Source organism: Nerophis ophidion, linkage group LG28, assembly GCF_033978795.1.
Source record: "Nerophis ophidion isolate RoL-2023_Sa linkage group LG28, RoL_Noph_v1.0, whole genome shotgun sequence".
Classification (NCBI taxonomy): Eukaryota; Metazoa; Chordata; class Actinopteri; order Syngnathiformes; family Syngnathidae; genus Nerophis; species Nerophis ophidion.
The window spans coordinates 12,963,044-12,985,446 of NC_084638.1; the positions used below are offsets into that span (position 1 = coordinate 12,963,044).

A 22,403-nucleotide genomic window follows, 5' to 3' on the forward strand; every position below is an offset into this window, starting at 1 on the left:
CCCCACTCAGCAACACCTGAGCATCTCAGCTCCTACCTAAGTAGACTGGCACGTGGCCTTGAGCCAAGCCCTTTAGTGACGTCATGAATTTGACGGACAAAAAGAGTATTTGGCTTTAACAACTGTCATCGAGTGTATTGGACTCGAACTATAAATAAACTTTCTTGTAAATGATAATAATTAAATAAGATCTAACAAAAGGACAACAGTTGTCATTACAGTATCATTTTAAATGTTGCAATAAAAATTGTGATTTATTATCACAAACAATATTATTACCACACACAAAAGCACCTAAAAGTGGGAACGTTGAGAAAAGGTACCGATTTCGGGGTACCAGAATCTGTGCCTTATTGGTTGAAAAGTGAACGGTTCACATCCCTACCAGCAAGTGTTGTTGTACTGGAAACTAATTTACAATTAGTTACAATTATTTTTTCATCACACACAATACTCCATTATAGAATTCTTGTTATATTAAAATGATGAACAAATCCATCTTTGTACAGCAATGGTTTGAAAAAGGCATTTGGTCGTTGATGCACTTATTGAGTGATAAAAGTATTTTATTATTTGAAGACATCATTAAGTACAACCTGCAAATAGAAAAACATACAAAACAATATATATATATATACCTGTATATATATATATATATATATATATATATATATATATATATATATATATATATATATATATATATATATAAAGGCTTACGTTCAAAATATTCTAATTACAGCATTTTCCGTTTTTCCATTATTTACTATATCTTGTCTACTGTATTTTCTGTGAAACAAAAAAATGTCATAACTCGAAAGCTTCCATTCTTCCCAACACAAAGGAGTTCATTTTTTTTTAAAAGACGCAATTGACTACTAACATTTATTTGATTGCATACTAATGCACGTACTTGACCGAAAAAAGTAATAATATATATAGAAGCATATTAAACAGATTGTTACACAAACAACAATGTCACACATATTATATGTGCTGTTGTTGTTAGAGAGTCAAAATTAACGCCTGGAAAGTTAATTTCAAATCCTGCAGTTTCATTTGCTGCTGCTGTTCTCACCAGCACACTTGTGTTTCTTACACTGGTACTTATAAGAGAATCTTTCACCACACACACTGCAACTCAACACTTTCTCTCCTGGGTGTGTTCTCATGTGTCTTACAAGGTTTGATCGTTCACAAAAGCTTTTGTTGCAGATTGAACAGGAATGTGATTTTTCACCAGTGTGTGTTCTCTTGTGTCTTTTCAAACTCTGACTTTCTGTAAAACTATTACCACAGATTGAACAAGAAAAAGGTTTTTCACCAGTATGTGTTCTCATGTGTACTTTCAAATGTTCCTTCCTTGTAAGAGATAAGCCACAGATTGAACAAGAACAACTTTTTTCACCAGTGTGTGTTCTCTCGTGTCTTTTCAAATTCTGAATATCTGTAAAACCTTTACCACACGTTGAACAGGAAAAAGGTTTTTCACCAGTGTGTGTTCTCATGTGTACTTTAAAATTGCAACTTTTGACAAAACCTTTACTACAGATCAAACATACAAAAGATTTTTCTCCAGTGTGTGTACTCATGTGTTTTTTCAAACTCTGACTTTGTGTAAAACCTTTACTACATATTGAACAGACAAAAGGTTTTTCACCAGTGTGTATTCTCTTGTGTATTTTCAAATGGTGACTTCGTCCAAAGCCTTTGTCACATACTGAGCAGATAAAAGGTTTTTCTCCAGTGTGTGTTCTCATGTGTACTTTCAGATACCAATGGTATTTAAAGGTTTTGTCACAGTGAGAACATGTGAAGTGAGTGTTGTCAATGTGACATATCTTATCATCTTTAGAGTCTTCATCATCAGTGTCAGGAGAGTGTGACGTTGTGTCCTCACTATCTGATAGTGGAGCTAAGAGCTTGTCTGCTTGTGATCCTCCACAGTGGTCTCCATCAGCTTCTGTTGTCATGTCATGTCTGTTGTGTTGCATTGAGTGGCTATTTGGAGGCTCCGCCTCTCTTTTCTCCTCACTTTCACCTTTGAACTCATAATCTTCACTCATCCCAGGGACACCAGTCACAGGAAACTCCTCCAACCATTTAGGCTGACTGATGCGGTGTTTTTCCTCTTCCTCTTTAAAGTAGGGGGTCAGTGGGTCCTCTTCCTTTTTAATGCTACAGGTCAACGGGTTCTTTTGCTCCTTAAAGTGAGGGGTCAATGGGTCCTCCTCTCCATTCTTGATGTGTAAGATGAGTGGGTCCTCCGCTTGCCCTTTAATGTGAAGGGTCAGTTTATCACTATGGGTCTTTGGCTTCTCTTTTTCCTCTTTGTCGGGGGGCTGTGGCTCCCCTCCTCCCTCTCTAATGTGTTGGGAATGTGGTACCTCTTCGTCCTCATGTATGTTGGGGGACTGTGGTTCCTCCTCCAGCTCATTAGGTAGAGGTTCTTCTTTGACATCTACGGGACAATAGAAAACAAATATTCTTTAGAAAAGTCCAGCTTTGCTCAATCACATGAGACATTGTCCTGCACCAACATATGATCTCACAATCTCATCAGTTTCCCCTCAGAGCAGTCAGTGAACTTCCAAATGACACATGAAGAAGGCCTTCAGGGGAATGCCTTCCCAGGCCAACGTCCAATCCACCTTATTCATACAAAAATATCCTGAAACTCATTCCTGCAATCCTTAATGGGAGACACCATACGTGAAAGTGTGCTGTTCTCTCTCTGAATAAGTCATACACACACAGGAAATAATGTACCACATGCCGGCCTTCACACAGTAGTACTAGTGATGAGCTCCCCCTGCTGGTGGACTATAATTACAGTGATTTTCACATTCATCTTTAGAGACATGTCTGTTCTAAATAAGCATGAGCACAGTCAACATGTTGGACAAAAAAGAGGACATCTGTTTGCTTTCATGTAGATCGTGTCACCGCAGTTAACTGGGACGAAGTAGTCAGACTACTAACTACTCCTTCAAAAAGATAATTTGTTTATCTACTCAGTGGCCTAGTGGTTAGAGTGTCCGCCCTGAGATCGGTAGGTCGTCAGTTCAAACCCCGGCTGAGTCACACCAAAGACTATAACAATGGTACCCGTTACCTCCTTGCTTGGCACTCAGCATTAAGGGTTGGAATTGGGGGTAAAATCACCAAAAATGATTACCGGGCGCGGCACCGCTGCTGACCACTGCTCCCCTCACCTCCCAGGGTGTGATCAGGGTGATGGGTCAAATGCAGAGAATAATTTCACCACATCTAGTATGTGTGTGACAATCATTGGTACTTCAACTTTTAACTGTACTTTAACTTTATTAATAATAGTAATAATGGATTACATTAATTTAGTGCGTTTCTAGACACTCAATTTGCGTTAGAGTGAGAACCGAGAAGGCATCATTCATGCAATCCACACATTCAATGTGGTAAGCTACATTGAAATATAATGATAATAATAATAATAATAACTAGATGAAGCAATTCCTGAAGGAATTGTGTGTGAATGGTCCAATGCTGCAGTTGAACTGAAATGCTGATAGAATGTAGTATGAATGTAAGAATAGTTTGAATGCTGGAACGGTTTGTATATTGAAGAGTTAGAATTTCCAGGAAAACCGGAACTAGGTTTGGAACTTGGGGAAGTGTTAGTTTGAATGTCCAGAATGAGTGGAATGTGTTGATGTTGGAATGGTTTGAATAGGTTGAAAAATGTGGGAATTGTGCAACTTGGAAAAATGTTCCATTCATTTCAATGGGAACTTCCTGGAAATTTCGGAATTTTCTGAAGAGCAGGATTTAAAAAAATATATATTAATAGCATTATTTAATTGTTTGAATCGGTCAAGAGATGGCGAAGTAGTAAAAGTTTTTAAATTGAAAAATGGTATTACGGAACTTTGTAAAATACGGGAATTTTTAAAGTTCTTAAACCAACTTGTTTTTTTTGTCCTGACTCAGAGGAATGTTTTGACAGTGGAACATTTGAAATGGGTTGAAAAATGTGAAAGGAGTCATCGCAATACAGAAGGTTGGAAATAAGGTGAGAAAAAAAAAAGAAATTCCTGGAAATTTGTTGAATGTGGAAAAATGGTTGTTTGAATTTCCAGGATGAATTGAATGTGTTGAAGGTGGAATGGTTTAAAAATCTGGGAGTTGTGGCAGTTTGAAAAATGGATAATTCATTTTGAAAGGGGAAAATGTCCCTTAAAGGGGAACATTATCACAATTTCAAAAGGGTTAAAAACAATAAAAATCAGTTCCCAGTGGCATGTTGTATTTTTTGAAGTTTTTTTCAAAATTTTACCAGTCTCGGAATATCCCTAAATAAAGCTTTAAAGTGCCTTATTTTCGCTATCTTCAAAACCACTATCCATTTCCCTGTGACGTCACACAGTGCTTCCAATGTAAACAAACAATGGGAATACCACAGCAAGATATAGTGACATTAGCTCGGAACCAAACTCGGATTTCAGCGATTCAACAGATTACGCATATATTGAAACAGATGGTTGGAGTATGAAAGTATTGAAGAAGAAACTGAAGCTATTGAGGAATAGCTATTGACGCTATTCATAGCCATAGCATGGCCGAAAAGCTGCGTTAGCATCGCCGGTAAAATGTGCGGACCAAACGATCAGGACTTTTGCATCTTTTGACACTGGAGCAACTTAAATCCGTCGATTGGTAAGTGTTTTTTTCGCATTAAATGTGAATGGAAGGAAACATAATATAGTTGCAAATGCATCTACAGGTTATCCATACATCTCTGTACCATGTCTGCTTTAGCACCGCCGGTAAATAGCATGTTGGCATCGATTAGCGTAGCATGTTAGCCTCGATTAGCTGGCAGTCAACATCAACAAAACTCACCTTTGTGATTTCGTTGACTATCGTTGCAAATGCATCTGCAGGTTATCCATACATCTCTGTGCCATGTCTGCCTTAGCATCGCCGGTAAAATGTGTAGACACTCCAGCACATTCAATAGGGGTCTGGCGGCAGACACTTTCGCATCTTCGGGCCAGTGGTGCAACTTGAATCCCTCCCTGTTAGTGTTGTTACACCCTCCGACAACACACCGTCGAGGCATGATGTCTCCAAGGTTCCAAAAAATAGTCCAAAAAACGGAAAATAACAGAGCTGAGACCCGGTGTTTGTAATGTGTAGAAAATGAAAATGGCGGGTGTGTTACCTTGGCGACGTCACATTCTGACGTCATCGCCTCCAGCGCGATAAACAGAAAGGTGTTTAATTCGCCAAAATTCACCCATTTAGAGTTCGGAAATCGGTTAAAAAAATATATGGAATTTTTTCTGCACCATCAAGGTATATATTGACGCTTACATAGGTCTGGTGATAATGTTCCCCTTTAAACGCCTATTGAAATGATATTTTCTTAATTAAACGGGAATATCAGGTCCATTCTATGTGTCATACTTGATCATTTCGCGATATTGCCATATTTTTGCTGAAAGGATTTAGTAGAGAAAATTGACGATAAAGTTCGCAACTTTTGGTCGCTGATAGAAAAGCCTTGCCTTTACCGGAAGTATGTGCGCGTGACGTCACGAGTTGCAGGGCTCCACACATATTCACATTGTTTTTAAATAGTTTTTAGTGGGAGCCACCAGCAGTAAGAGCAATTTGGACCGAGAAAGCGACAATTTCCCCATTAATTTGAGCAAGGATGAAAGATTCGTGAATTAGGATATTGATAGTGAAGGACTAGAAAAAAAAAAAGAAAAAAAGCCACAGCTCCGGGCGACGGCTGTGTGAGCGTTTCAGATGTAATTAGACACATTTACTAGGATCATTCTGGAAGATCCCTTATCTGCTTATTGTTTTAATAGTGTTTTAGTGAGATTTTTAAAGATTGTAAAGACATAACTCGAGGTCGGATGGCTGCGGTGAACACACAGTGTCTCAGAGAGAAGACGAGGAGCAAAGCTCACAGCTGCTGCAGGACGACGAATAATTCACTGATGTCTTCGGTAAGATAAATATCACAATTTCCCCATCCAAAAACATGATGGTTGACGTAGAGAAAACATGTTCGCTTGACCGCTCTGCTCCACAACAAATAAAGAAACACCGGCTGGGTCTCGGTGCTAAAGACAGCTGCAATCCACCGCTTTCCACCAACAGCATTCTTCTTTATAGTCTCCATTATTAAATGAACAAATTGCAAAAGATTCAGGAACACAGATGTCCAAAATACTGTGTAATTACGCCATGAACGGAGACGACTTTTAGCTGTGAGTTGTGCAGCGCTAATATTTCCTTACAATCCGTGACGTCACACGTATACGTCATCATTCCGCAACGTTTTCAACAAGAAACTTGCGGGAAATTTAAAATTGCAATTTAGTAAACTAAAAAGGCCGTATTGGCATGTGTTGCAATGTTAATATTTCATCATTGATATATAAACTATCAGACTGCGTGGTCGGGTTTCAGTAGGCCTTTAAGGCTGAGATTGTAGGAAATGTGGGAATGTTTTTTAAAAAGTGTTGAAAGGGAGCACACAGTTCCCGAACAGGCTGAATATTTTGAAGTTGGAACGGTTTGAATTGGATGAAAAATGTGGGAGTTGTTGAACTTTGACTTTATTCATTTCAATGGGAATTTTCGGGGAAAAGTGAGAATATTGTTGAAAATGCTGAACATTGTGAATGTTCTGAATGGTGAGTTTTGGACTTTTTCAAGTCGGCCCACAAATGTTGAAGTAGTTTTAATTGAACATTTCAGAATTTCGGGAAAAGCGAGATTTTTGGGGAAAATTGTTAATGTTCTGAACGGTGAGTGTTGGACTTTTTCAAAATGGTCGAGAAATGTTGAAGTAGTAACATTTTTAATTGAGAAATGTTATTATGGATTTCCTGGATTTCGGGAAAACCGGGAATTTTTCAAGTTTGAAAAACAACAGTTTTTTGTCCTAGTTAAGAGGAATGATTTGACAGTGGAACGGTTGAAAAATGTGGTAAGAGTCCATCCATTTTCTACCGCTTATTCCCTTTGGGGTCGCGGGGGGCGCTGGTGCATATCTCAGCTACAATCGGGCGGAAGGCGGGCTACACCCAGGACAAGTCGCCACCACATCGCAGGGCAGGAGTCCATCCTTCCATCAATTGTCTACCGCTTATCCCCGTTTGGATCACGTGGGGCACTGGTGCCTATTTCAGCAATAATCGGGCGGAAGGTGTCGTACACCCTGGACAAGTCGCAACCTCATCACAAGGCCAACACAGATAGACAGACAACATTCACACTCACATTCACACACTAGGGACCATTTAGTGTTGCCAATCAACCTATCCCCAGGTGCATGTCTTTGGAAGTGGGAGGAAGCCGGAGTACCCGCAGGGAACCCACGCAGTCACGAGGAGAACATGCAAACTGCACACGGAAAGATTGAACCCAGAACTACTCAAGACCTTCATATTGTGAGGCAGACGCACTAACCCCTCTACCACCGTGCTGCCCGTGGAAGGAGTTGTCGCCAGAAAAAAGGGTCAAGAAAGGGTTTGAAAAATGGGAATTCCTTGAATTTTTTTGAACTTCAAAATATAATAGAATGAATGTCCAGGATTAGTGAAATATGTTGAATGTGGAATGGTTTGAATCGGTTGAAAAATGTGTAAATGGTTGAAGTTTGAAAAATTGCCAATTTATTTTGAATGGGAAAAATTACTAAGCACGTATTTATTCTTGTTTCAAGCTAGTTTAGTAGCTAACTTAGCTATTAGCCTGACTGTCCTTTGTGTGTAACATGTTAAGCCATGTTCTACTGTCCTTCAGTGATAATAATAATTGTAAGAAATGTAATGTATTTGCTACAGTGAAGGATGGTTGAGCGTGTGATGTGAGAAGATAAAGTTAGCTGTCATGACAATTAATTCCTCTAGACGGCCAACTGAACATCCAAAAATACAGATCAGCGGTTAACAATCTGGACGTTTGGGGTCTTTGTGACTGGAAACTATTTAATATCACAATTTTGCGATACAAGAGGACCTGGAACTAATGTCCCATACTAAATCAGAGTTTTAAGGTTTGATGAACATGATGGCCTAGTAGTAAAACGTTTAGTTTCTACATACTTTGGTGTATATATGTATGTAAGTAAAAATGCATCTGTTGTTTTATGTCAGTTTTGCTCAACTAAACTCTTATTTGTTAAACCTTTGTACAAAACGATCGCAAAGCTAATTTCTGCTAGCCTGTCAATGTGGTCATCCATCATATGTCAGCATTAAGCTTAAAGGGGAACATTATCACAATTTCAAAAGGGTTAAAAACAATAAAAATCAGTTCCCAGTGGCACGTTGTGTTTTTTGAAGTTTTTTTCAAAATTTTACCGGTCTCTGAATATCCCTAAAAAAATCTTTAAAGTGCTTGATTTTCGCTATTTGCGATGCCAATATACATTTCCCTGTGACGTCATACAGTGCTGCCAATGTAAACAAACAATGGCGAATAGCACAGCAAGATATAGCGACATTAGCTTGGATTCAGACTCGGATTTCAGCGGCTTAAGCGATTCAACAGATTACGCATGTATTGAAACGAATGGTTGGAGTATGAAAGTATTGAAGAAGAAACTGAAGCTATTGAGCGAATAGCTATTGACGCTATTCATAGCCATAGCATGGCCGAATAGCTGCGTTAGCATCGCCGGTAAAATGTGCGGACCAAACGATCAGGACTTTCGCATCTTGTGACACTGGAGCAACTTAAATCCTTTGATTGGTAAGTGTTTTTTTCGCATTAAATGTTGGTGGAAGGAAACGTAATATAGTTGCAAATGCATCTGCAGGTTATCCATACATCTTTGTGCCATGTCTGCTGTAGCACCGCCGGTAAATAGCATGTTAGCATCGATTAGCGTAGCATGTTAGCATCGATTAGCTGGCAGTCACACAGCAACCAAATATGTCTGATTAGCACATAGGTCAACATCAACAAAACATAACAATGTGACCTCGGACTACGTTAAGGTAACGTGTGGAGTTCCCCAGGGTTCGGTCCTTGGCCCTGCACTCTTCAGCATTTACATGCTGCCGCTAGGTGACATCATACGCAAATACGGTATTAGCTTTCACTGTTATGCTGATGAAACCCAACTCTACATGCCCCTAAAGCTGACCAACACGCCGGATTGTAGTCAGCAGGAGGCGTGTCTTAATGAAATTAAACAATGGATGTCCGCTAACTTTTTGCAACTCAACGCCAAAAAAACGGAAATGCTGATTATCGGTCCTGCTAGACACCGACCTCTATTTAATGATACAACTCTAACATTTGACAACCAAACAATTACACAAGGTGACACGGTAAAGAATCTGGGTATTATCTTTTACCCAACTCTCTCCTTTGAGTCACACATTAAAAGCGTTACTAAAACGGCCTTCTTTCATCTCCGTAATATCGCTAAAATTCGCTCCATTCTGTCCACTAAAGACGCTGAGATCATTATCCATGCGTTTGTTACATCTCGTCTCGATTACTGTAACGTATTATTTTCGGGGGTCCCCATGTTTAGCATTAAAAGATTAAAGTTGGTACAAAATGCGGCTGCTAGACTTTTGACAAGAACAAGAAAGTTTGATCACATTACGCCTGTACTGGCTCACCTGCACTGGCTTCCTGTGCACTTAAGATGTGACTTTAAGGTTTTACTACTTACGTATAAAATACTACACGGTCTAACTCCATCCTATCTTGCCGATTGTATTGTACCATATGTCCCGGCAAGAAATCTGCGTTCAAAGGACTCCGGCTTATTAGTGATTCCCAAAGCCCAAAAAAAGTCTGCGGGCTATAGAGCGTTTTCATTTCGGGCTCCAGTACTCTGGAATGCCCTCCCGGTAAAAGTTTGAGATGCCACCTCAGTAGAAGAATTTAAGTCTCACCTTAAAACTCATTTGTATACTCTAGCCTTTAAATAGACTCCCTTTTTAGACCAGTTGATCTGCTGTTTCTTTTCTTTTTCTCCTATGTCCCACTCTCCCTTGTGGGGGGGGGTCCGGTCCGATCCGGTGGCCATGTACTGCTCGCCTGTGTATCGGCTGGGGACATCTCTGCGCTGCTGATCCGCCTCCGCTTGGGATGTTTTCCTGCTGGCTCCGCTGTGAACGGGACTCCCGCTGCTGTGTTGGATCCGCTTTGGACTGGACTCGCGACTGTGTTGGATCCATTATGGATTGAACTTTCACAGTATCATGTTAGACCCGCTCGACATCCATTGCTTTCCTCCTCTCCAAGGTTCTCATAGTCATCATTGTCACCGACGTCCCACTGGGTGTGGGTTTTCCTTGCCCTTATGTGGGCCTACCGAGGATGTCGTAGTGGTTTGTGCAGCCCTTTGAGACACTAGTGATTTAGGGCTACATAAGTAAACATTGATTGATTGATTGATTGAAAACTCACCTTTGTGATTTCGTTGACTTTATCATTGCAAATGCATCTGCAGGTTATCCATACATCTCTGTGCCATGTCTGTCATCACCGGTAAAATGTGGAGCCACTTTGGTACATTCAATGGGGGTCTGACGGCAGACACTTCCGCATCTTCGGGCCAGTGGTGCAACTTGAATCCCTCCCTGTTAGTGTTGTTACACCCTCCGACAACACACTGACGAGGCATGATGTCTCCAAGGTTCCAAAAAATAGTCGAAAAAAACGGAAAATAATAGAGCTGAGACCCAATGTTTACAATGGGTTGAAAATGAAAATGGCGGCTGTATTACCTCGGCGACGTCACATTCTGACGTCATCCCCTCCAGAGCGATAAACAGAAAGGCGTTTAATTCGCCAAAATTCACCCATTTAGAGTTCGGAAATCGGTTTAAAAAATAGATGGTCTTTTTTCTGCACCATCAAGGTATATATTGACGCTTACATAAGTCTGGTGACAATGTTCCCCTTTAAAAGCCAACCTTTATCCTTTATGGTTGTATTGTTGTTGTTTTTAGGTTTACACCAAACTGTATTGTTGATTGAACATGATTGTTACATGTGTGTGCAGGTCTTTTGCAGGCTCCTTAAACACACGGCGTAGAATGCGCGGCATCACTCCGGTGGGTGAACGGATGTGTCGAAGGTACGTAGACACGGAAAACTCCCCCACAATGGTAATAAACCTCCTCGTCCTCTACATGTCACAATGACTATTACTATGAAACACGCAACCGTCCCGTCCTTGAGGCGGTCATTCGAAATAGGACTAAACTACGAACCTAAAGCTGGAACGGAAAATCCATACACCCACAACATATCTCATCTGCTTGTGTTGTTGTTAAGTTAAGTTAAAGTTACACACACTAGGTGTGGTGAAATTTGTCCTCTGCATTTGACCCATCCCCTTGATCACTGTGTGGGGAGCAGTGGGCAGCAGCGGTGCCGCGCCCGGGATCATTTATGGTTAATGCAGCCCTTTGAGACACTAGTGATTTAGGGCTATATAAGTAAACATTGATTGATTGATTGATTGAATTAACCCCCAATTCCAACCCGTGATGTTGAGTGCCAAGCAGGGAGGCAATGGGTCCCATTTTTTTTTTAATAGTCTTTGGTATGACTCGGCCGGGGTTTGAACTCCCAACCTACCGATCTCGGGGCGGACACTCTAACCTGAACGACATCATCCATGTAGGATTAATGCACAAACAGCACAGCAGTCGCAACTTTAGAGGCTCTGTCCCTCTCTCTCCTGTTTTTTTTAAGCAGCCTCAAGTTGCCTCCACACTTCAAGCTGAGAACAGCAGCACACTTCCCCCTTCACAATAATAGGTCTGACAGCGCAAACAAAATACAAGTTTCAAAAAAGCACCTCACACAAGCATAATGAACTTATCGATGCATTGACCCAAAGTACTGGTCAAAATTGTCCAAAGATGTATTTCACCAATAAATGTGAGAGATTCTGCATTTAATTAACAAATATTGTATACATTTTTATTTGACAAAAAAGCACACACTTAAATGGTAGTAACAAAACTTGTGTAAAAGGAAAAACATTTAACTAAAAACAAAACATGAAATTACATTTCATAGTTTTTTTTTTAAATTACCATTGTTATTTATATTTATTTTTATTAATTTTGTACTTGTTGTGCTTTATTTGTTACTAACTCATATCTGTTTTTTAAACTATATTTAAAGTTGAGTTTTGGTAATAAAATAAATACTGGTGCTTTCAAATTAATGAATACATGTGTAATTAATTGTGATTACAATATCAATCAAAATAATGGTGATTATTATTTTTGCCACAATGGTCCAGCCCTAACAGTACTCTTTTTAAACAACAGAGGGTGTAAAACACAATTTATTTTACATGTTTCATTAACTCAAGTTTATCTTTAATGTACATAATGGATATAAATATAATTTTATAATGTGTCTTTTTCTATCCATCCATCCATTTTCTACCACTTGTCCCTTTTGGGGTTACAGGGGGGCAGAAGGTGGGTTACACCCTGGAAAATTCCATAAAAACTTTAAACTATTATGTTATCCTAATTAAAAATATATCCTCCAGTTTGTGGCTATTATAAGACATATTTCCAGAGAATATGCATTTATACAGCATGTTTTAAAAAGAAAGCATTTAAAAAATAACTTCTGGATATATTATATTGATCAACTAATTCTTATTTAGGGGGCTTCGTGAGGAAAATACAGTTGCTCCCATTGAGTTCAATGTTAGAATTAGGATAGTTAAGATTTTACTAACGTTTGTTTGCGACAGAATGCATGCAAAATAAAAACATATTATTGTCTTACAAAAGGATTGTGAATGATAGGAAAAATAAATAAAAAAATTCAGACCCCCTTTGATAACTTTTCTACATCCTGTGAATGGGCTGATGCTGTGGTGAAAGTGAGGAAATAAATACATGTCAGGAAAATGAAAATTTCAGCAAAAATGGCTGGCAAACTTTTTTAAAACCTGGTTAAAGATTGTTGGTGGTTAACCCACAGAGGCATGTGTATGTTGTAAAATGATGTTAGAATTACTTTTATTATTTGGGTTCCGTCCAGCTCTGACTTGTTCCACCACTGGTCATTGTGATTATATTTTATATTCCAAATGTCATGTTCTTGTTATTTGTCAAATATAAAGTTAGTAAACAAGTGAGAGTAAGAAGACAACAAACCTGTTCTGTGTAACACAACTTGATGTTTCGTGAAAAGAACGTCCAGTAGTTGATTGTTTTCCTCCTTTGTTCTCGAAAGTTCCGCCTCGTATTCTGCTATCGTTCTTTCTAACACTACAAATATTTCTTCAACGGCAGCAGTTAGTCGCTGATCCACCAACGCTCTCAACATTTGTAATGTAGACATTTTCACACAATCACAACACTTTACTCTCACACTTGATCTCTACTTAGCGATGTGTTGATAACTTCTGTGTCTTCTGTTAGCAGCTAACAAGCTAAGCTAACTAGCGAGCTAAGCTAACTAACAAGCAAAGATAGCAGGAGAAGCAGCACAATGCTTCTGGCGCATCGAGACGATTTCGTCCTTAAATAAAGAATCAAATATGTATTTTATACGACGCAAATATTGCAAACTGGATAAGAAATAATAAGACTGACTTATTAGCGTCCTGTGCTTTTTCTTCTTCTTCTTTTTTTTTATGGTGGTTGGCAATCAACCTTCTGGTGTGCGTTACCGCCACCTACTGTAATGGAGTGTGGACCGAGGTGGATCCCTACTCTGTATTCTTTTACTTAACCCAGTGTTTTTATCCATCCATCCATCCATTTTCTACCGCTTATGGGTTCAAATCCAGGCTCGGGATCTTTCTGTGTGGAGTTTGCATGTTCTCCCCGTGAATGCGTGGGTTCCCTCCGGGTACTCCGGCTTCCTCCCACCTCCAAAGACATGCACCTGGGGATAAGTTGATTGGCAACACTAAATTGGCCCTAGTGTGTGAATGTGAGTGTGAATGTTGTCTGTCTATCTGTGTTGGCCCTGCGATGAGGTGGCGACTTGTCCAGGGTGTACCCTGCCTTCCGCCCGATTGTAGCTGAGATAGGCGCCAGCGCCCCCCCCCCAGTGTTTTTAAATATGCTTTATATCTTATGTTTTCTGAATACCATCCTAATATACCTTCCACTTCTAACCTAAACATTTATTTTGCTAACTTATTTTCCAGTATTTCTCTTTCTCTATTGTATTTCCTACATTGTATTAAAACATGGTTAACATTTTCTATTTGATGGCAAAAATCACACAGCCCTGTAGTATGTTTGCCTATCAATTTTAGTGAACTATTTAGATATGTATGGCCTAATCTCCTTCTAGTAATAATGTCTTCTTCTTTCCTATTTCTACCCCCTCCTCTCATGACACCTACTCTCCTCTGGACTTTGTAATACTCTCCACCTTTCCTTTCCTTATTCCAATTATCTTGCCACTTTTTATTGTGTTCTATCTTAAAGATATTCTTCACTTCTTCTTTACTGTGCTTAATCTCCATGTTTACTTCTGTTTTAGTGCTTGCTTGTTTTGCGTATCTATCAGCTAACTCATTCCCCACAACTCCTACATGAGCAGGAACCCAAAGAAATGTTACCACACCTCCCGCTTTATTTATCCTGTAGATTGCCTGAACTATTTCATAAACTATATTTTGTCTTGTTTCTGATGTTATGCTTTTTATGCTCATCAAAGCACTGCTGGAGTCCGAGCACACGACTACTTTCCTTGCTTTGTTTTCCTCTATCCAGTTAACTGCCATATGAATCGCTACCAATTCCCTCGTAAAAACAGATAGTTTATCACTGATTCTTTTATTTAACACTATATTTCCTTGTGGGATAACTGCAGCAGCTCCTACCTTACTATTTATAGTTTTTGATGCATCTGTGTATATCATGATGTTGTCAAAAAACATTTCCTCAATCCATTGTTCTATCTGGTAACTATTTAAATTTCTATTCTTCAGTAATTGCATGTTTACCTTTGGGTTGTCATACATCCACGGTGGTATTGCAGGTATTGGTACTGTAGGGCTAACTTTAATATTGTCAATTTGTGCTTTGATACATATATCTCCTATTATCCACCCAAAACTATTCATTTTTTTCTTCTCTTTTTCTTGGCAGTTGAGTAGGACTTGACGGGTTGGATGTCCTTGCTTGGATCCTTTTAAGTTTGCCCAATGAACAGCTGAGAGTTGATCCCTCCTCATGTCCAAATGTTTGTCGTTCATTTCTACATGTAATGCTGCCACTGGAGTTGATTTAGTACTTCCACAACTGGATCCGGTCTATTTTCCCAAGTAGTGTTTTTGAAGCAGATTGATAAATAATGCATCCGTAGTCAATAACAGATGGAATTAAAGTGATATATATCGTTTTCAATGTCAACCTATCAGCCCCCCAATCTTTACCCCTCAAAGCCCTCATTATATTTAACACCTTTTTACTTTTCTCCATTATTTTGCAGATATGGGTTGACCAGTTCCTATTTTTATCAAACCATATTCCTAAATATTTAAATACTTGTACCTCTTCTACATTTTCTCCATAGAGTTTTATTTGGAGCTTGTTTCGTACTTTCCTCTTTTTAAAATTTAAGACTTTTGACTTTTCAACAGAGAATCTTAAACCTCAAGCCGTTCCCCAGTCTTGAACATTATTTACCGCTTTCTGAATCTTCTTTTCTATATAATTTGTATTTCTACCTCTCTTCCACATCACTCCATCATCAGCAAACAATGCCACCTCCATTAACCCTTTCACTTCACTCAAAACTTCATTTATCATGATGGAAAATAGTACTGGACTTATTATACTCCCATGCGGGGTCCCATTTTCCACTTTGTATTCTCTGCTATATTCATTCTCTATTTTTACTAATAATGTTCTAATTGTTAATAAGTCTTTAATCCATCTGTACATTCTTCCTCTAATTCCAATTTTATTTAGTTTCATCAGCAACCCCTGTTTCCACAACATATCATACGCTTTCTGTATGTCAAAAAATACTGCAATTATTCTTCCATCCATCCATCCATCATCTTCCGCTTATCCGAGGTCGGGTCGCGGGGGCAGCAGCCTAAGCAGGGAAGCCCAGACTTCCCTATCTCCAGCCACTTCGTCTAGCTCTTCCCGGGGGATCCCGAGGCGTTCCCAGGCCAGCCGGGAGACATAGTCTTTCCAACGTGTCCTGGGTCTTCCCCGTGGCCTCCTACCAGCTGGACGTGCCCTAAACACATCCCTAGGGAGGCGTTCGGGTGGCATCCTGACCAGATGCCCGAACCACCTCATCTGGCTCCTCTCGATGTGGAGGAGCAGCGGCTTTACGTTGAGCTCCTCCCGGATGGCAGAGCTTCTCACCCTATCTCTAAGGGAGAGCCCCGCCACCCGGCGGAGGAAACTCATTTCGGCCGCTTGTACCCGTGATCTTATCCTTTCGGTCATGACCCAAAGCTCATGACCATAGGTGAGGATGGGAACGTAGATTGACCGGTAAATTGAGAGCTTTGCCTTCCGGCTCAGCTCCTTCTTCACCACAACGGATCGATACAACGTCCGCATTACTGAAGACGCCGCACCGATCCGCCTGTCGATCTCACGATCCACTCTTCCCCCACTCGTGAACAAGACTCCTAGGTACTTGAACTCCTCCACTTGGAGCAGGGTCTCCTCCCCAACCCGGAGATGGCACTCCACCCTTTTCCGGGCGAGAACCATGGACTCGGACTTGGAGGTGCTGATTCTCATTCCGGTCGCTTCACACTCGGCTGCGAACCGATCCAGTGAGAGCTGAAGATCCCGGCCAGATGAAGCCATCAGGACTACATCATCTGCAAAAAGCAGAGACCTAATCCCGTGGCCACTAAACCGGAACCCCTCAACGCCTTGACTGCGCCTAGAAATTCTGTCCATAAAAGTTATGAACAGAATCGGTGACAAAGGACAGCCTTGGCGGAGTCCAACCTTCACTGGAAACGTGTCCGACTTACTGCCAGCAATGCGGACCAAGCTCTGACACTGATCATACAGGGAGCGGACTGCCACAATAAGACATTCCGATACCCCATACTCTCTGAGCACTCCCCACAGGACTTCCCGAGGGACACGGTCGAATGCCTTCTCCAAGTCCACAAAGCACATGTAGACTGGTTGGGCAAACTCCCATGCACCCTCAAGAACCCTGCCGAGAGTATAGAGCTGGTCCACAGTTCCACGACCAGGACGAAAACCACACTGTTCCTCCTGAATCCGAGGTTCGACTATCCGGCGAAGCCTCCTCTCCAGTACACCTGAATAAACCTTACCGGGAAGGCTGAGGAGTGTGATCCCACGATAGTTGGAACACACCCTCCGGTCCCCCTTCTTAAAGAGAGGGACCACCACCCCGGTCTGCCAATCCAGAGGTACCGCCCCCGATGTCCACGCGATGCTGCAGAGTCTTGTCAACCAAGACAGCCCCACAGCATCCAGAGCCTTAAGGAACTCCGGGCGGATCTCATCCACCCCCGGGGCCTTGCCGCCGAGGAGCTTTTTAACTACCTCAGCGACCTCAGCCCCAGAAATAGGAGAGTCCACTACAGATTCCACAGGCACCGCTTCCTCAAAGAAAGACGTGTTGGTGGGATTGAGGAGGTCTTCGAAGTATTCCCTCCACCGATCCACAACATCCGCAGTCGAAGTCAGCAGAACACCATCCGCACCATACACGGTGTTGATAGTGCACTGCTTCCCCTTCCTGAGGCGCCGTATGGTGGTCCAGAATCGCTTCGAAGCCGTCCGGAAGTCGTTTTCCATGGCTTCCCCGAACTCTTCCCATGTCCGAGTTTTTGCCTCCGCGACCGCTAAAGCTGCACACCGCTTGGCCCGTCGGTACCCGTCCACTGCCTCCGGAGTCCTATGAGCCAAAAGAACCCGATAGGACTCCTTCTTCAGCTTGACGGCATCCCTCACTGCTGGTGTCCACCAACGGGTTCTGGGATTACCGCCACGACAGGCACCAACAACCTTGCGGCCACAGCTCCAATCAGCCGCCTCGACAATAGAGGTTCGGAACATGGTCCACTCGGACTCAATGTCCCGCACCTCCCTCGTGACATGTTCAAAGTTCTCCCGGAGGTGTGAATTGAAACTCTCTCTGACAGGAGACTCTGCCAGACGTTCCCAGCAGACCCTCACAATGCGCTTGGGCCTGCCAGGTCTGTCCGGCATCCTCCCCCACCATCGCAGCCAACTCACCACCAGGTGGTGATCGGTAGAAAGCTCCGCCCCTCTCTTCACCCGAGTGTCCAAAACATAAGGCCGCAAATCCGATGACACAACTACAAAGTCGATCATGGAACTGCGGCCTAGGGTGTCCTGGTGCCAAGTGCACATATGGACACCCTTATGTTTGAACATGGTGTTTGTTATCGACAAACTGTGACGAGCACAAAAGTCCAATAACAAAACACCACTCGGGTTTAGATCCGGGCGACCATTCTTCCCAATCACGCCTCTCCAGGTTTCACTGTCGTTGCCAACATGAGCGTTGAAGTCCCCCAGTAGGACAAGGGAATCACCCGGAGGAGCACTTTCCAGTACTCCCTCGAGTGTACCCAAAAAGGGTGGGTATTCTGAACTGCCGTTTGGTGCGTAAGCACAAACAACAGTCAGGACCCGTCCCCCCACCCGAAGGCGAAGGGAAGCTACCCTCTCGTCCACTGGGTTGAACTCAAACGTACAGGCTTTGAGCCGGGGGGCAACCAGAATTGCCACCCCAGCCCGTCGCCTCTCACTGCCGGCAACGCCAGAGTGGAAGAGGGTCCAGTCCCTCTCGAGAGAACTGGTTCCAGAGCCCTTGCTGTGCGTCGAGGTGAGTCCGACTATATCCAGCCGGAACTTCTCTACCTCGCGCACTAGCTCAGGCTCCTTCCCCCCCAGTGAGGTGACGTTCCACGTCCCAAGAGCTAGCTTCTGTAGCCGAGGATCGGACCGCCAAGTGCCCTGCCTTCGGCTGCCGCCCAGCTCACAATGCACCCGACCTCTATGGCCCCTCCTATGAGTGGTGAGCCCATTGGAGGGATGACCCACGTTGCCTCTTCGGGCTGTGCCCGGCCGGGCCCCATGGGAACAGGCCCGACCACCAGGCGCTCGCCATCGTGCCCCAACTCCGGGCCTGGCTCCAGAGCGGGGCCCCGGTGACCCACGTCCGGGCGAGGGAAATCTGGGTTCATTTCGTTGTAATTCCATAGAAGTCTTTGAGCTGCTCTTTGTCTGATCACTCACCTAGGACCTGTTTGTCTTGGGAGACCCTACCAGGGGGCATGAAAACCCCCAGACAACATAGCTCCTAGGATCATTGGGACACGCAAACTCCTCTACCACGGTAAGGTAGCAGCTCAGAGAGGAGTAAGGTAGCAGCTCAGAGAGGAGTAAGGTAGCAGCTCAGCAATTATTCTTTCTTTATTTATTTGTCCCTTTCTAATTTCCTCTTCCAGCTGCACTGCTGGGTCGTTTGTGTTTCTTGCTTTGCGAAAACCACTTTGGTAGTTTTTTATTATTTCTTTTGACTCTAAATAATATACAAGTGTTTCATTAATCATGTTTTCCATTACTTTGCCCAAATTTGAGGTCAATGCTATTGGCCTATAATTTCCTGCCTCTTCCGGGTCTTTCCCTGGCTTGCATATTGGAATTATTACTGCTGTTTTCCACTCAGCTGGTAATTTTTCTTCTTCATATAACCTGTTATAAAATTTAAAGACCACTTCTTTGCCGATGCTACCTAAGTTTTTAATCATTTGATAACTCCCTGGCGTCGTATTTTTAACCTTTTTCAATTTTGGAACCATTTCATTCAAAGAAAATGTCATATCCATAGTGTTGCTAAAGCCATCATCATTATCTTTCATAATTTCCCCAATATTTAAACTATTGTTTCTTCTCTCTTTTCTTTTTCTTCATTTCTCAAATTATCATTACTGTGCACTTTAAAAAAAGTTTTTGCTCAAAGTTCTGCTTTTTCTTTATTTTCTACCACACACCGTGTCCCATCTTTCATCACATGATGTTCATGTTGACTTCTGATTCCTGACATGTTCTTGATCATTCCCCACACTTGGCTTAAAGGAGTAGTTTTATCCATCCATCCATCCATTTTCTACTGCTTATTCCCTTTGGGGTCGCGGGGGGCGCTGCTGCCTATCTCAGCTACAATCGGGCGGAAGGCGGGGTACACCCCGGACAAGTCGCTACGTCGTCGCAGTTTCAACACAGATAGAAAGACAACATTCACACTCACATTCACACACTAGGGACCATTTAGTGTTGCCAATCAACCTATCCCCAGGTGCATGTCTTTGGAAGTTAGTGATTTACGAAATGTTCTCCAATAGTCTTTGTTCCTCTTTTTAATAACATACCTTACTTTAGCTGGGTGCCTTTTATATTGGGTCATATCTTGAAAATGATGTGTTTTTCTCAATATTCTAAATGCTTTATTACGTTCTTTTATTGCGTCTGTGCACGCTTGTGTCCACCATCTTCCTTCTTTTCCCGATTCTACTCCTCCGTATGCTCCGTTTGGCTGCTTCCATTATACACTTTGTAATATCTGTATTTAATTGTTCAATATATGGATTTATATCCACTTCCTTTAATGCAGCGTTTCTCAAAGTGTGGGGCGGGCCCCACCTGTGGGGAATAGAGACATGACAGGTGGGGCGCGAGGAACGGGAGGGAATTTCACTTAAAAACATTTTTTTATTATTATATTCTTGCGGTGGCAATGACCAAGAAGAACGCGGAGTTGGAATATAATTACAACACTTTATGTACATATTTATATCATATTTACATATTTATATAATATTTAACTACAAGCTCCATTCACAGACAGAGTCCCACTGCTTTTATGAGCGGTCAAGCGGGTCAAAAGCCGAATTTTTTATTTTATTTTTTATCTGTGGCGGCCGTAATTCTTTCGTGGCGAGCCGCCAAAAATAAATGAATGTGTGGGAAACCCTGACTTGAATGTTACTTGATGTTCAATACATTTTAAAATGTTAAGCTTGGCATTAGCGTTCTGTTGTGGCGATGGGGGCAGGTGGGGCTTGAAAACTCCCCCTTGTCCAAAGTGGGGGATGACAAAAAAAAGTTTGATAACCACTGCTTTAATGTCATGTCGGTAATTTCCCTAAATTGTTCCAGGTCACCATTATTTTGATCTTCTCAGTCTAATTTCTTGCCTGTTCTGTACAGTTTATTACGTATGCTCCTCTCATTTGCTGTACTTTTGTTTCCCAAAGACACAGCCCCCATAAGCTGCTGTGTGATTCCCCACAGTTACAACACTTGATCTGTTCATGACTTCCACATTGTTCATATTCATGCTGCCCTCCACACCTTCCACATCTCATCTTAGCATGACACACACTACTATGTGCCAACACTACTTGGTGTTGGCACTTGAAACATCGTATTGGAGGTGGAACGTAAGCTTGAACGTAGAAGCTTAAAAACCCTATCATGATTCTTTCTGGGAGAACTTCCACGACAAACTGCACTTACACAGATTCGCTCTCCATCTTTTCCAAGTTTCTAAATGGCATCAATCTCTTCATCATTGTGACAGTTCCCCTTCTTATTTCTCTTTCCAAATCTTCCAAATCTTCTCCTCATGGGATTCATGTCACGACTCCTCTAGCCCCCTTTCGTTTTGCCACTTCCTTTCTTTCCTTTATTATCTTATTGCACAGCTTTTGCAATCGCATTGCTTTTGTTCTTTTTCGCTCCATTTTTACTTTTGATCAAAATACTTCCGTCCCTTAGCACTTTGGCCATCTCCACCTCTCCAATAACCTTCTTTAATCCCTTAACCAGTGTCATTAAACTAATATCCTTCATGTCTTGATCTGACATAAACTTACCGTATTACCTTGAAGAGCCGCCGGGAATGTAATATGCACTTGCCTTGAATCACTGCCAGGTATAACTCGCTCCTCAATGAATCACTGCCAGGTATAACTCGCTCCTCAAATTAATAAGCGCATGCTTACTTTTACCGCCGGGTCAAATTTGTGACGTCACGAGTGACGTTTCCCCTGCTGTCATTTTCAAAACGGCAGAGTAGTTTTTTTGCTATTACTGTGTGTAAGTCAGGGGTCTTGTTCCGCAGCCATACATATTACACTAATGGTTGTGATATAAAACAACTTCAACACTCCTACCAATACGCGCCAGACTCCGCGAACCCACATTAAACGATGACAAACACACTTCTGGAGAACATCGGCCCTGCAACACACCACAATTGCAACACAACACCTACTCAGAATGCAATGCATCCATGACTCATGGCTACACCACACATCCGCTCGCACTACGCCCCCCCCCCCCTCCTCCTCAGTGCGTGGGTTGAGG

General features: G+C 42.0%; 2 protein-coding genes across 2 annotated transcripts in view; one reads left to right on the forward strand and one right to left on the reverse strand.

Annotated features, from left to right (window-relative positions):
* Nucleotides 1–22,403, forward strand: part of LOC133545570 (gastrula zinc finger protein XlCGF26.1-like) — a 384,938-nt gene that overhangs the window by 261,390 nt on the left and 101,145 nt on the right. The gene's annotated exons all lie outside the window — the stretch shown is intronic.
* LOC133545579 (zinc finger protein 391-like) lies at nt 696–13,684 on the reverse strand. The gene is made up of 2 exons (XM_061891303.1): nt 13,173–13,684; nt 696–2,461 (listed from the first exon to the last, which is right to left on the reverse strand). The coding sequence occupies exons 1-2, from the start codon at nt 13,357–13,359 to the stop codon at nt 1,056–1,058; spliced, it is 1,593 nt and encodes a 530-aa protein (XP_061747287.1). The 5' UTR covers nt 13,360–13,684; the 3' UTR covers nt 696–1,055.